General features: G+C 35.4%; 1 protein-coding gene across 3 annotated transcripts; it reads right to left on the bottom strand.

The window, feature by feature from the left end:
• Positions 1–1776: 1776 nt before the first annotated feature.
• Positions 1777–6261, bottom strand: LOC104227079 (zinc finger CCCH domain-containing protein 30-like). 3 transcript variants are annotated; one of them, XM_009779214.2, is made up of 2 exons: positions 6170–6261; positions 1777–4516 (listed from the first exon to the last, which is right to left on the bottom strand). In XM_009779214.2, the coding sequence occupies exon 2, from the start codon at positions 4415–4417 to the stop codon at positions 2381–2383; it is 2037 nt and encodes a 678-aa protein (XP_009777516.1). In that variant the 5' UTR covers positions 4418–4516; positions 6170–6261; the 3' UTR covers positions 1777–2380. The 3 variants fall into 3 exon arrangements, with proteins under 3 accessions (XP_009777516.1, XP_009777511.1, XP_070026772.1); XM_009779209.2 differs by lacking the exon at positions 6170–6261 and adding an exon at positions 5880–6163; XM_070170671.1 differs by lacking the exon at positions 6170–6261 and adding an exon at positions 4909–5873.
• Positions 6262–11682: the final 5421 nt, after the last annotated feature.

Genomic DNA, 11682 nt, shown 5'->3' with positions numbered 1-11682 from the left:
ACAGATTAAAAGGTGGCACAAATATAAGGTACCGCGACAAATCCCCAACAATATGCATCAAATACTTGTCTACTAAGCATTATTCTCCAACAAGGAGATGGAAAAAATGAAAATTAAATTTAACCTCAGAAAATACTCACATACAGTAGTGGGGTCCATCCTTCTGAATGACATGAATAGAGCTATATAATCAGCTTTTGGAACCCTTAACCCACCCCCTCCCCCCGCCCCCACCAAAATAATAAAAATAAAAAAGTTCCTAGTTTAAGAGAGTTTAATGCTTATCAATGACTTCACATATTCTTTATATTAAAGTCCACATGCAAATAAAAAAGTTTCACAGCATTGAAACATCAGTATTTATTACCAAGAAGCTCCACTATCATCATTATCTCTTAGAATATAAGGATTCATTATTCCCAAAGCATTAAAAAAAATACAAAAAGCATCCAATCCCAAGAAGGATTAGTAGAATTCCAAATCAGTAAAAGCCATTCTCCCTATCCCCTTCTTCATGTCCACATCCTCCACAAACCCCAGATCCAACTTTTGGGATTTGAAATCCTCCACAAACTCAGGATTCCAATGCCTTGTAAATATGTCCGACTCATAATAAGTGATCAGTTTCTTTTTTTATTTTGATCTAAAATAAGTGATCATTTATATAATCAAGAAAATATTCAATTTATTTTTCCAAAATTACTCTTATGTATGTATCCCTAAAAAGTCTTTTACTCGTCACATTAAATTATGCTGCAGCATTTAATTAAGGGTAGTTTAGTCACACTAACTATTTTTGTCTAAAATTTAGTATTTACTTAATGAGTGTGCCCAAAGCAAATTGGTCATTTATTGTGAACCGGAGGGAGTAATTTTTAATTGTTTTACACATTAAAAAAATATACCTTTTAACATTAATAAATAATTAAATTGACCATATTAACCTTAATTTGTTCATTGAAAATATGACAAATATTCACCAACTTTTTACTCCAAGGGTAACTTTGGAAAAAAGAAGTTAATTCCTTCTTGACATCTGAAATAATCAAATATTGTGAACCACATAATAAATCAACAATTAAAGTGGACCGGAGTGAGTATATAATTTCTTTTTATAATGATAGTGTCCAAGTCATCTTGCGCACACCTCAATTATATCATTAGATATATTTTGTGCTCCAGATAACTCCATCCACTAAAGTTTAGGTAGATGCCGATTCAAGATTGTACTCACTTCATTGACTACGAGACCATACTTGAAGCGCAATCCAAGACCACTGGTATATATCTACATCATGTTGTTGGAAACACAAAGAATGATAAGGTATATTTTAAGGATAGAACAAAATCACATCAAGGGATATGGATTCCAATTCCAATTACTTTGAACTTCATGTTACATCAGATGGTTATTCTTATCTACATCAGATTATGGATGCACCACGGAAAAAGTAAAGAAAAAGAATAATTAAGTGGGAACCAATCTGTGCTCCTTAACTCAATATTCAATCAAGTACATTATTCAACCTTTTTTGAGCATTGGAAACAACAAATATTAGATCAATTTAAAAAAAAATATATACATAAAATACCTAGTTTGGCGAACACACCATGGGTTCACATGCATGGTAAAAACAGCCTAAATCCGCCCCTGCTTCGCAACATCAGTGTTAAGAAGAAAACCTATTTTGCAGCAGAATGATATCTTTAATTACCTTTCTATCTCTGTTTCTTCTCCATAATTAAAACAAGGGAGGTACCAAAACTCAGAAAATATAAATAAAATTGAAAATGAAATAACTTCATATCAATGCTGAATTGTCACAAAGGCTGACAATCCCTTTTTCAGTACAATGAAATATCAGTCTAATGAAATAAAGGTAATAACTTTTGTAACTAAGAGACTACACAATAATATTTGAAGAAACATCACCTGCACTGGGTCTCATTTCTCAATAATCCATTCTTCTACTGTCTGTTATAATAATAAATTTAAATAATAAAGAAAAATTAATATCTTTCAGAATTTTGGAGCTCCTTTGCTGGCTTCTTCTCTGCTTACAGTTGCCCTGCTCAGAAGCCAGCATAAAGAAACCATAAGAATGTAAAAGGGCATCCCGCGTTCATACAGGTTCCGGGGAAGGGCCGCACTCCAAAGGGGTGTGATGTAGACAGTCTACCCTAATGTACGCATTAGTAGCTGCTTCCACAGCTCGAACCCGTGACCTATAAATCACACGGAGACAACTTTACCGTTGCTCCAAGGCTCCCCTTCAATGTAAAAAGGTTACTCTTTACCAAAAGTTTATGTTATGAAAACGCCAAGGCCCGGCAAAATGAAAATGAGGATATTTTTACTGAGCCATTAGCTTATCAAGCTTCATTTGCTCCATTTCGAAGTAGAATCTTCAGCGAGATCTGCAGTAGAGCCTGCGAGACCTAAGACACGAGATGCAGTTTTGTCTTTCAACTCCTGTGGTGATTCTTTGACGAGAGATTGAACCCACGACAGATCAGGCTCTTCTCCGTTGTTAGCAAGCTCAAATGACGATGATCTCTTTAGTCTACCAAACTCCTCAGTATTGACAGCCCAATCTGCGTTTCCAGTAGAGGAACCCCACTTCGACCAAGTATCTACTGGAGATCCAATAACAGCAGAAGCATTGGAGCCAAGATCGCGAGAGCTAAGACTCCTAAATTGCTGCTGCTTCTCACGTTGAGAAAGCGTAGACACACGGGAACTCATAGGTGATATTGGCTCCATTCCTCGGGGTGACATCCTTCCCGGTGTTTGAACCCCGAAAGAAGCCTGCAACAGAGGATTATCAACATTTATTGGTGAAAATTTTGTATTAATGGGAGATAACATGCTCTGCTGCTGCTGCTGGAATTGATTGACAACTGCAGACTTGTGAGTAGGGGAGAAAACTGCTTGAGCTAATGCCTGATCAGAATATCTAGGAGATGAGCTCTCTGCGGAAAATAAATCCTCAAGATTTGAAGGAGTTAGGGTCTTAGGATGAGCTAAACGGTTCAAAGAATTAGCATTCACACTGGACTGTGATAGGCAGGAGAATTCATTTATAAATTGCTGTTGTTGTTGCATATCAAAGTTAAAGTCTACAGCACGGATGTCTCTTGCATGTAGGGATGACCTCAAGCGACTGGACTGGAAATTGCTGCCAGGAAGATGCAATGCTGGAACATTTGGTTGAGGCCAACTCATGTTTGAGACGCCGTTAGCAGAGGGAGACATCGGAGGAGTGAAAGGTAATGGGGACATGACACGGACCGACGAAGGAGAACCTGGAATAAGGCCCATAGCTGCTGCAAAATCCATGGCATTGGCAGCAGAGGTGTTCGAGCGAGGTGAGGGAACAGCGGAACCAGTAGAGACATACAGGGGTCTGAGTTCTTCCTGTGTGTGGGCAAAGAAGCAAACTCTTCTATTGCACTTTGTACCATCTTTGCAAAGTCGGGTTCTGTACTGAGCAGGATGCAGCCAACACTCAAAAACCCCGTGAGCATATTCGCACATGTCCCCTCGTTGGCAAGCTCCCTTCCGGAACTCAGGGCAAGGTACACAGCTGTAGTGATATTTTCTTGGATCCCTTCTTCGAGCATTTTCACCAGGATGGACAAATGGGCATTCAGTCCAATCATGAGAATATGCACGAGAGCAAGGTCTGATCTTAAACGAGAACATTCTGAATTCATCTGTAGAGTAGATGCTGTTTTTAATGTCAGGCAAGGAGGGGTCAATGGGGTACTCTTTCTTCTCAGATGCAGAAGATACAGGGAGGTCATCGGACTTTGCACTCTTTGGGGAAGAAGTTGAGTCTGAAGTAGAAGAAGGTGATCTATTTCCAGGGGAAGGCGAAAGTGGTGGAGAATTTGAGTTTGAAGTGGCTATTGACAATCTCAGGCTACACTTCCCCGTTGTATCACTTTTAAGAAGGCTCTCCAGGGATGATTCTGTCAAGTGAAACTTTGGAGATACAACAATGACATCCCCAGGGCGATGGCCATTGGCATCTTCAGAGTTTGGATCAGCACCGGCTTCTAAAAGCATCTTGACAGCATCAACAGCATTCGGAGACCCACCAGATGCAGCACAGTGAAGAGCAGTGCTCTTATCTCGGCCACATGATTGATTCACATCAATTTCAGGTAAAGACAGAATCAGTTTCAGAACATCGATACTGCCATACGTAGCAGCAACCAACAAAGGAGTTCTATGCTCCAAGACCATTTGCCTTGAGCCCTTTTGGCGCCCATACCACAGTCCAACCTCATGAATACCGGATAGATCATGCTCTATCCATCTCTTAAACGCTACTATGTCATTGTTAGCGGCTAGTTCAAGCAAGCTAACAAAAGAATCCTCAGTTTCAACAGTCAGATTATTCATGTTCATGGTAGTGATCCAACTAATACAAAAGCCGATGCTACAGTTGAATAAAAAATGCTTTTCAACGGCTGCAGTCGACAGCACATACTTTCATCTCTGGATCCACTAAAAAAAAAAAAAGAAACCGAGCATTAGAAACAAAACATATTTTACCAAGCACAGTCTTGTATGATCAATCCAAAGCTAATCAGAGAAAAATCCAGCCTTCTGCTAATGCAATTCAATAGGCAAATAAAATAAGAATCACGAGAACTACAATCTCTCAGACAAGATAGAAAGTTAACTCTAGTGGCAGATTCACGGATTTCAGCTATTACATTTTTTGACAGATTTTGAAAAAGCACTATACAAATTACACCATACTTGGTCAACAGAAAATGCTACAGTCAAGACAACGACACTAATCATTAAGCTCTAACCAAAAACAAAATCCTAGAGATTCATAAACAATAATACATTTCCCAGCAACTGTACACCGGAGGGAAGATGAAAGGTACCTCTTTTGCTAGGTGAGGAAACAATAAATTTTAAAGGTTCATCCTATTTTCTGACTCTCAAGACAATTCGGTGCACAAGGAATACCACGGTTACGCTCCGAGGAAGAGCAGGGGTATGCTGTAGACAGCCTACCCTAATACAAGTATTGGTGGCTGCTTTCACGGCTCGAAACCGTGATTGACCATTGCTCGAAGGTTCCCCTTATTTTCTGACTCTCAAGAAAATAGAGAAAAGGCACATATCACAGAAACTAATGGCAACCAATAAATAATATTCTTTACCAAAATGGAAAAATAGAAAAAGGAAGGAGAAAGACTATGCCTTAGGCAACCTACTGTAAAATCCACATGCTACTTCTCTCAATTACAAATTTCACTCTCTGACAAAGAAAAGGAGAAAATCTATTCAAGAATCAAAATTTTCCCTTTCCTTTTTCTTTTTGATCATTACTGAAGAGAACTCTTCAAAACAAGATGCTTCAAACAAAACCAACTCCTTTTAAAAGCAAACAATTATACTTCAATAACAAAAAAATAAAAATAAAAAGACATTAATTACCAACAAGGAATTCTTCAGCAAGAAGCAAGGAAATAAAGCCAATAAAAGAATTAAAAATAAAAATAAAAACTTTCCCCACTAAGTAACAGATTAAAGAAAAGGTCAAAAGGGGTCTACTGGTCTTCACCAAAAATCATTTTCCAAAATCCAAAACAAACTCAATCTTCAACTATACATACATAAAACCCATTTTTCTCATATTCAGTTTGAAAAAACAAGAAAGGAAAAAAAGAACAGAAAAATAACAAAGCAAAAAAAAAAAAAACTAATCATCCAAAGTAACAGATACTCCAAGTAAAATACATAACAATGATATTAAACGCATGAGGGAAGTTAAAGTAAAGCATTTCTCCCCAAATATTCAGCTAATAATAACAAAGAACAAAGCTTGTGTCTTTGTATAAGTCCTCACCAACAACAGCAGCAGCAGCAGCAGAGAGAGATTGAAAATGGGAAAAAAAACTTGATTTTTACAGGTCTAGAGAGAGAAAAGAGAGTGAAAAAACAAGAAAGTTATGATAACACAAGAAGAGAGAGAGAGAGAGCTTCTTCTTCATTTTCTCTTCTCCATTTCCTATGTTCTTTCTCTTTCCCTTTTTCTTCAACTGTCCAATACTGTCATTATTATTATTATTATTATTATTATAATTAAAACAATAATAATAATATACTCTAATGCTATAAACAATAAAGTACTAATACCAGTAATCCTCCCTCCTCTCTTTCTCCTTTTTTAAAATTTTGGTTGAATTGAAGTCCTAATACTAGTAGCCAACAGAACCATCTTATATAGAGGAAGCACACGCATTCCTCATAGAGAATAATATATTGTTCCATCAATTCTTTTCTAAATATTTCAAAAAGGGTGTGGAGACAAATTTATCCGAATTCTATCGGAAACCTTCTCCCTATCTTTACAAGGTAGGGTAAGGTCTACGTACACATTATCCTCTCCAGACTTCATTTATAGAGATAACGGGGTTCGTTGTTGTTGTTGTTGTGTGGGGACAAATTTGTCATTTTAGAATGTTTTTATTTAAAATATTGTGCTATCAATTCTTTTCTGAATATTTCAAAAAGAGTGTGGGTGCAAATTTGTTTATGAGGTTTTTATTTAAAATATTGTGCTATCAATTCTTTTTTGAATATTTCAAAAAGGGTGTGGGGGCAAATTTGTCATTTTATGAGGCTTTTATTTAACATATTATGCTATTATGAAAATTTTCAGAAAAGTAAGCGGCAATTTTGACTTTAAATCATTCTTTAATTTGTTTTTCCCCCTTAATTTAGTGTCATTTCATTTTTGTTTCTTTGACATGACACCAATTGCCAACTATTAAAAGAAGGATATATTTTCAGAGGAATAAGAATCAATTTTATTTTTCCTTCCACTTTAGAGGGTTAAGTTTTTTTTGTCAAATTAATAACTAAATTAAAGTTTTACTGTTCTTGAATTTATAAATATTATTTTGAGATTGATTTCAATCTATATCTATATTATATTAAAAGCACGAAGGACCTTAGCGAAATGCCGTTTGCCTTTTTTACCCTTTAAAAATAGATTTTTATGAGATAAAATTGTAATTTAAGTTTCTTTCATAATATTTAGGACTTTAAATTCAATTAGATTTTAGTTATTAACTATTTTCCTTATTGAACTACATAGATTTCCTAATATTTAGGACTTTAAATTCAATTAGATTTTAGTTATTAACTATTTTCCTTATTGAACTCCGTTATAAATCCTAATATTTAGGGAGGAGTTTGTGGAGGTTGCTATATATATATATATATTATAAAATAGGGAGTTTTTAATTGTTTCCAATAATAAATACACGTTAAGATATACTAATTTTTTTACTCTAAAACACATGAAATAGTAGTACATTCTCGAAGCACAATTATATAACAACATGGAACACATCCGAATTTGTGATTTAAATGATTCCAAGTAATTGGGCATTAGCTTATCCGTTAAGCTGAGTAATTATAGAAAAGTTAAAGTCACAAATTTCCAATTTACTTCAAAATTCTAAATAGTAATTCATATATAATTTTAAAAAGTAACTTTATCATATTAACATTTTCTTCTATATAATGAAAAAAAATATTATTCATCTATATTATATCAATTATATATTTGATCTATTATACAAGTAATTAAACATAATTTTTAATGCTTTTATTTATCTGAAGCTAATTATTTTCTTATAGGGCGATTTTGTTTTATGTTGTACATTATTAATTGGCATCACATGTAAGATGATTGAATTTTGAGGCCACATTAAGTTTGTACGAGAATAATTATTTTCTGTTCATTAGTTTTTGTGCTAAAACTATAATTACAGTTAAATAGTTAAACTTGAGATGGACTAATATTAAGAATTCAAATTAACAAAAAAAATTCTTTAATATTGAGATCAAATATTAAGTATAAGAATTAAGTAATTAGCAAAAAATCAATTCAGTTATTTTCTAAGTTCATCTTATAAGTAAAAATATATTTAAAATACGCTCTTACGATATATAATTTGCTTCTAAAAGAATAGCATTGCGATGAAAGAAATCGTAATATGATATTAAGATACAAAATAGTTAAAAATGCAAAACTCTAAGGAAAACATAAATGGAATACACGCGCAAAACGCGTACCCTAAAGCTAGCCTTAGCGAAATGTCGTTCGCCCAATTTGTAACGACCCGAATTTTCGTTCTAAGAATTCACGTTTCCGTTCAACGGCTTAAGACCTTGAGAAGTTTCGTAATATGCATCATGACCCACATGTATGGTCGAGTTTGATTTTCGTAAGATTCGAAGTTAAATTTAAAGAAATACAAAATCTTATTTTTGAAGCTCAAATGGAAAGAGTTGACCGGAGAGTTGACTTTTGAGTAAATGACCCCAAAATGGAATTTTAATGATGTCAATAACTTCGTATGGTGATTTCGGACTTAGACGTGTGTCCGAATTTGGATTTGGAAGTCCACAGGACAATTCGGCGCATTTCGGCGAAATAAGAAAGTTGACGTGTTCTAATTATATTATCTTATATGTGGAAGAGGTCTATTACCATGATGGATACGAATTGATATGATAGCAAGTGCACGAGGCGTACTATAAGATATATGGGGTCTAAGGAAAGTTCTAAATCTAAGCCAAGTTGGAAAATTACATAATATACAAAATTTGCAAATAAGTACGCACAAGTCCTCACTTTGGACGAGCATATCTACATGGATATAACAATTTGCGTGATACATAGCCTATCAAATTAAAGATCTTTGAGTCTAGTTTCCCGAAAATCAAACCTTTCGTCATTTGGAAGTGTATACAGAAAGTTATGACCATTTTACCGGACATGTGTCATAAGCCCGCCCAGACGCGCGGCCGCGCCGCGACCGCAGCGAATTAGAAGTTTTCTGCCTGTGAACGCGGCAGGAGCGCGGCAACGTAAAATCCCCATAATACCCCTGGATAGTGTAAAAATCGAAGGGCTCCGAGATTTCTTTCATTTTTGGTCATTCAAGCTCGGATTTGGGCGATTTCAAAGGAGTTTTTCACGATTTCGACTTGGGTAAGTGTTCTATATCCGGAAGTGATTACATTTCATAAATCTATATCAATATTCATCGTTTATTTCGGATTTGGATAAAATAAATTGTAGTTTTTGTAAAACTTTTCAAAAATGAAAATTTAGAATTTGAAGGTCCATTTGAAATCGGAATTCGATAATTTTTGTATGGTTGAACTCGTATCGGAATGGGTTGTCGGATTTTATGAGTTTCGTCGGATTCCGAGACATGGGCCCCACGGGCAATTTTTGAGCTAAATTTCGGATTTTAATTCGAAAAATTTGTAAATTCATATAGAATTAGTTCCTACAATTTGTGTTGAGTATTTTGATTGTTTATGACTAGGTTTGAGAATTTCGGGCACGAATTCGCGAGGCAAAAGCTTGTTGGAATTTTGAATTGGTTGCAAAGCGAGGTAAGTGTTTGGTCTAAACTTAGCTTGAGGGATTAGGAGTTGTGTCCTAATTATTATGTGTTATTTGTTGAGTACGACATATAGGCATGATGACGAGTATCTATACGTTGGTGTCAAGCATGTCCGTGAGTCTTATACTTTGATTAATGTGACTCTGTTTCGTATTGTATATGCTCTATATGATAATTTCTATTAAGGAATATGACTTGTGGAAGTATTATTGAATTGTTGAACATTGTAGAGCATTGACTCAAGTTGTGAGTTGAGTTGTAAAGTAAACGTGAAAGAAGAAAGGAGAGGGAGAACCATGATATTGTCTCCCTTGCCGGGATGTTTTGGTTTTGATGTTGTTTCCCCTGCCGGAATTTGATTGCTTATGATATTGTTTCCCTTGCCGGGATTCTTTTGTGATTGGTGTTAATTTGAATATTATATGGATCGGGTTGCAAGCCGCAACAATATTATATGGATCGGGTTGCACGCCGCAATATCATAATATTATATGTTTTGGATCGGGTTGCACGCCACAACAGTAATATATGATTGGGATCGGGTTGCACGCCGTAACAAGAAATAATAAAAGTGACTATTGTTTTTATGGTGAGAACGAGAGTAAAAGCATGACGGGTGATGCCGTGCATTTTCTGTTGCTGTGTTTATTTATTGTTATCAATTCAAATGTTTAAACTGTTTATCTCCTTTATTGTTGTGATCCTTTGTGTTAGAACCCACAATGTTTTTAATACCTCACCGTATTTATATATATTTATTTATACATTCCAGTACTTCAAACTTCAATAATTGTTACATCTTTAATTCAATTAGTTTCTCAATTATATCCCCTTAAACTGTTTGAGGTTGTACTTTACTTAAAAAGGGAATTTCTACTATGTTTTGCTTTATTGATTTCTCATATTAAAGGTAATGATTCATTCGATATTGTACTTTAATTGAAAAGGGTATTTTCTTTATCCAATATTTCTAAAAATAACTTCATCTTTTCTTGTTGATTTCCTAATTGGGTTGGAAGTTGTACTCTACTTTATGTTAAGTGAATGAGGCTTCTTGAACATTCTTAATTGTATTGGGTTATGGAACCTATGAACTGAGTAACATGAGAATATTGTTGTGCAATGTGAGACAGAAATATGTGGGCACAAGGTGCCGGAAAAAATATTATGGTTTTATTTAATGGCACGTGAGTTGTCCGTGCAGTTGTGATATAAATATGGGCACAAGGTGCCGTAAAAATATGAAAGTGGGCTGAGATCTATATTATTTATGATTATAAAATGAGGCGTCACAAGGTGACCTTTATGAGAAAGAATTATATTCGAAAGATTTATATTTAAAGGACTTGATTAATTGATTGCACTTGTATTTATTATTTGTTGATAAACATTTATGGTGTTCTTGTTGCCTGTTTTTTATATCACTGGTTGATCATTATTGTCATCATTGTTATCTGCTTCCTATTATTTTTGTACGCTATATTGCACAAGTTTATTTGGTAGTCTGGTCCTAGCCTCGTCACTAATTCGCCGAGGTTAGGCTAGGCATTTACCAGCACATAGGGTCGGTTGTGCTGATACTATTCTCTGCACTCTTTTGCGCAGATCCGAGTGCTGTAGACTTCGGACCGCAGTGAGATTGTTGTTTCTTGTTTATCAGGCGACCCGAGGAAGTTCTGCAGGTGTCCGCAGGCCTTGGCGTCTCCTTCTACCTACTATTCCTGTTTCCTTCATGTATTTTCAGAGACAGTGCTGTATTTATTTCTTTCATACCTTTATTTGTAGTACTCCTAGATAGTCTGTGAAGTTGTGACACCAGGCTTGGGTAGATTTGTTATCGGATTCAAAATGGAAACACGGTAAATAGTTCAGTTGGTTGGCTTGCCTAGCTTTCACTAGTAGGCGCCATCACGTCTCCCGAGGGTGGAAAATCCAGGTCGTGACAAGTTGGTATCAGATTTCTAGGTTATATAGGTCTCACAATTCACGGACAAGATTTAGTAGAGCCTTATGGATCGGTACAGAGACGTCTGTACTTATCTTCGAGAGGCTACAGAACCCTTTAGGAAATTCCACATTCTTGAATTCTTTATCGTGCGATATTGATTCAGCTTGAAGCGTATATCTTATGTTCTTTTGCATCCACTCATGTATGAAATTACGCACTAAGCCAATGGTTTGTGATACCGTAAAAGGGTTATAAGAAAACCAGGGTTG

Source organism: Nicotiana sylvestris, chromosome 3, assembly GCF_000393655.2.
Source record: "Nicotiana sylvestris chromosome 3, ASM39365v2, whole genome shotgun sequence".
In the NCBI taxonomy this organism is placed as follows: domain Eukaryota; kingdom Viridiplantae; phylum Streptophyta; class Magnoliopsida; order Solanales; family Solanaceae; genus Nicotiana; species Nicotiana sylvestris.
Note: the sequence above shows the minus strand (reverse complement) of the source record. Positions and strands in the feature narration are given on the sequence as shown.

Excerpts from the sequence above, each read along its gene's own strand:
- LOC104227079 (XM_009779214.2), bottom strand. The coding sequence starts at position 4,417 with ATGAACATGAATAATCTGACTGTTGAAACTGAGGATTCTTTTGTTAGC.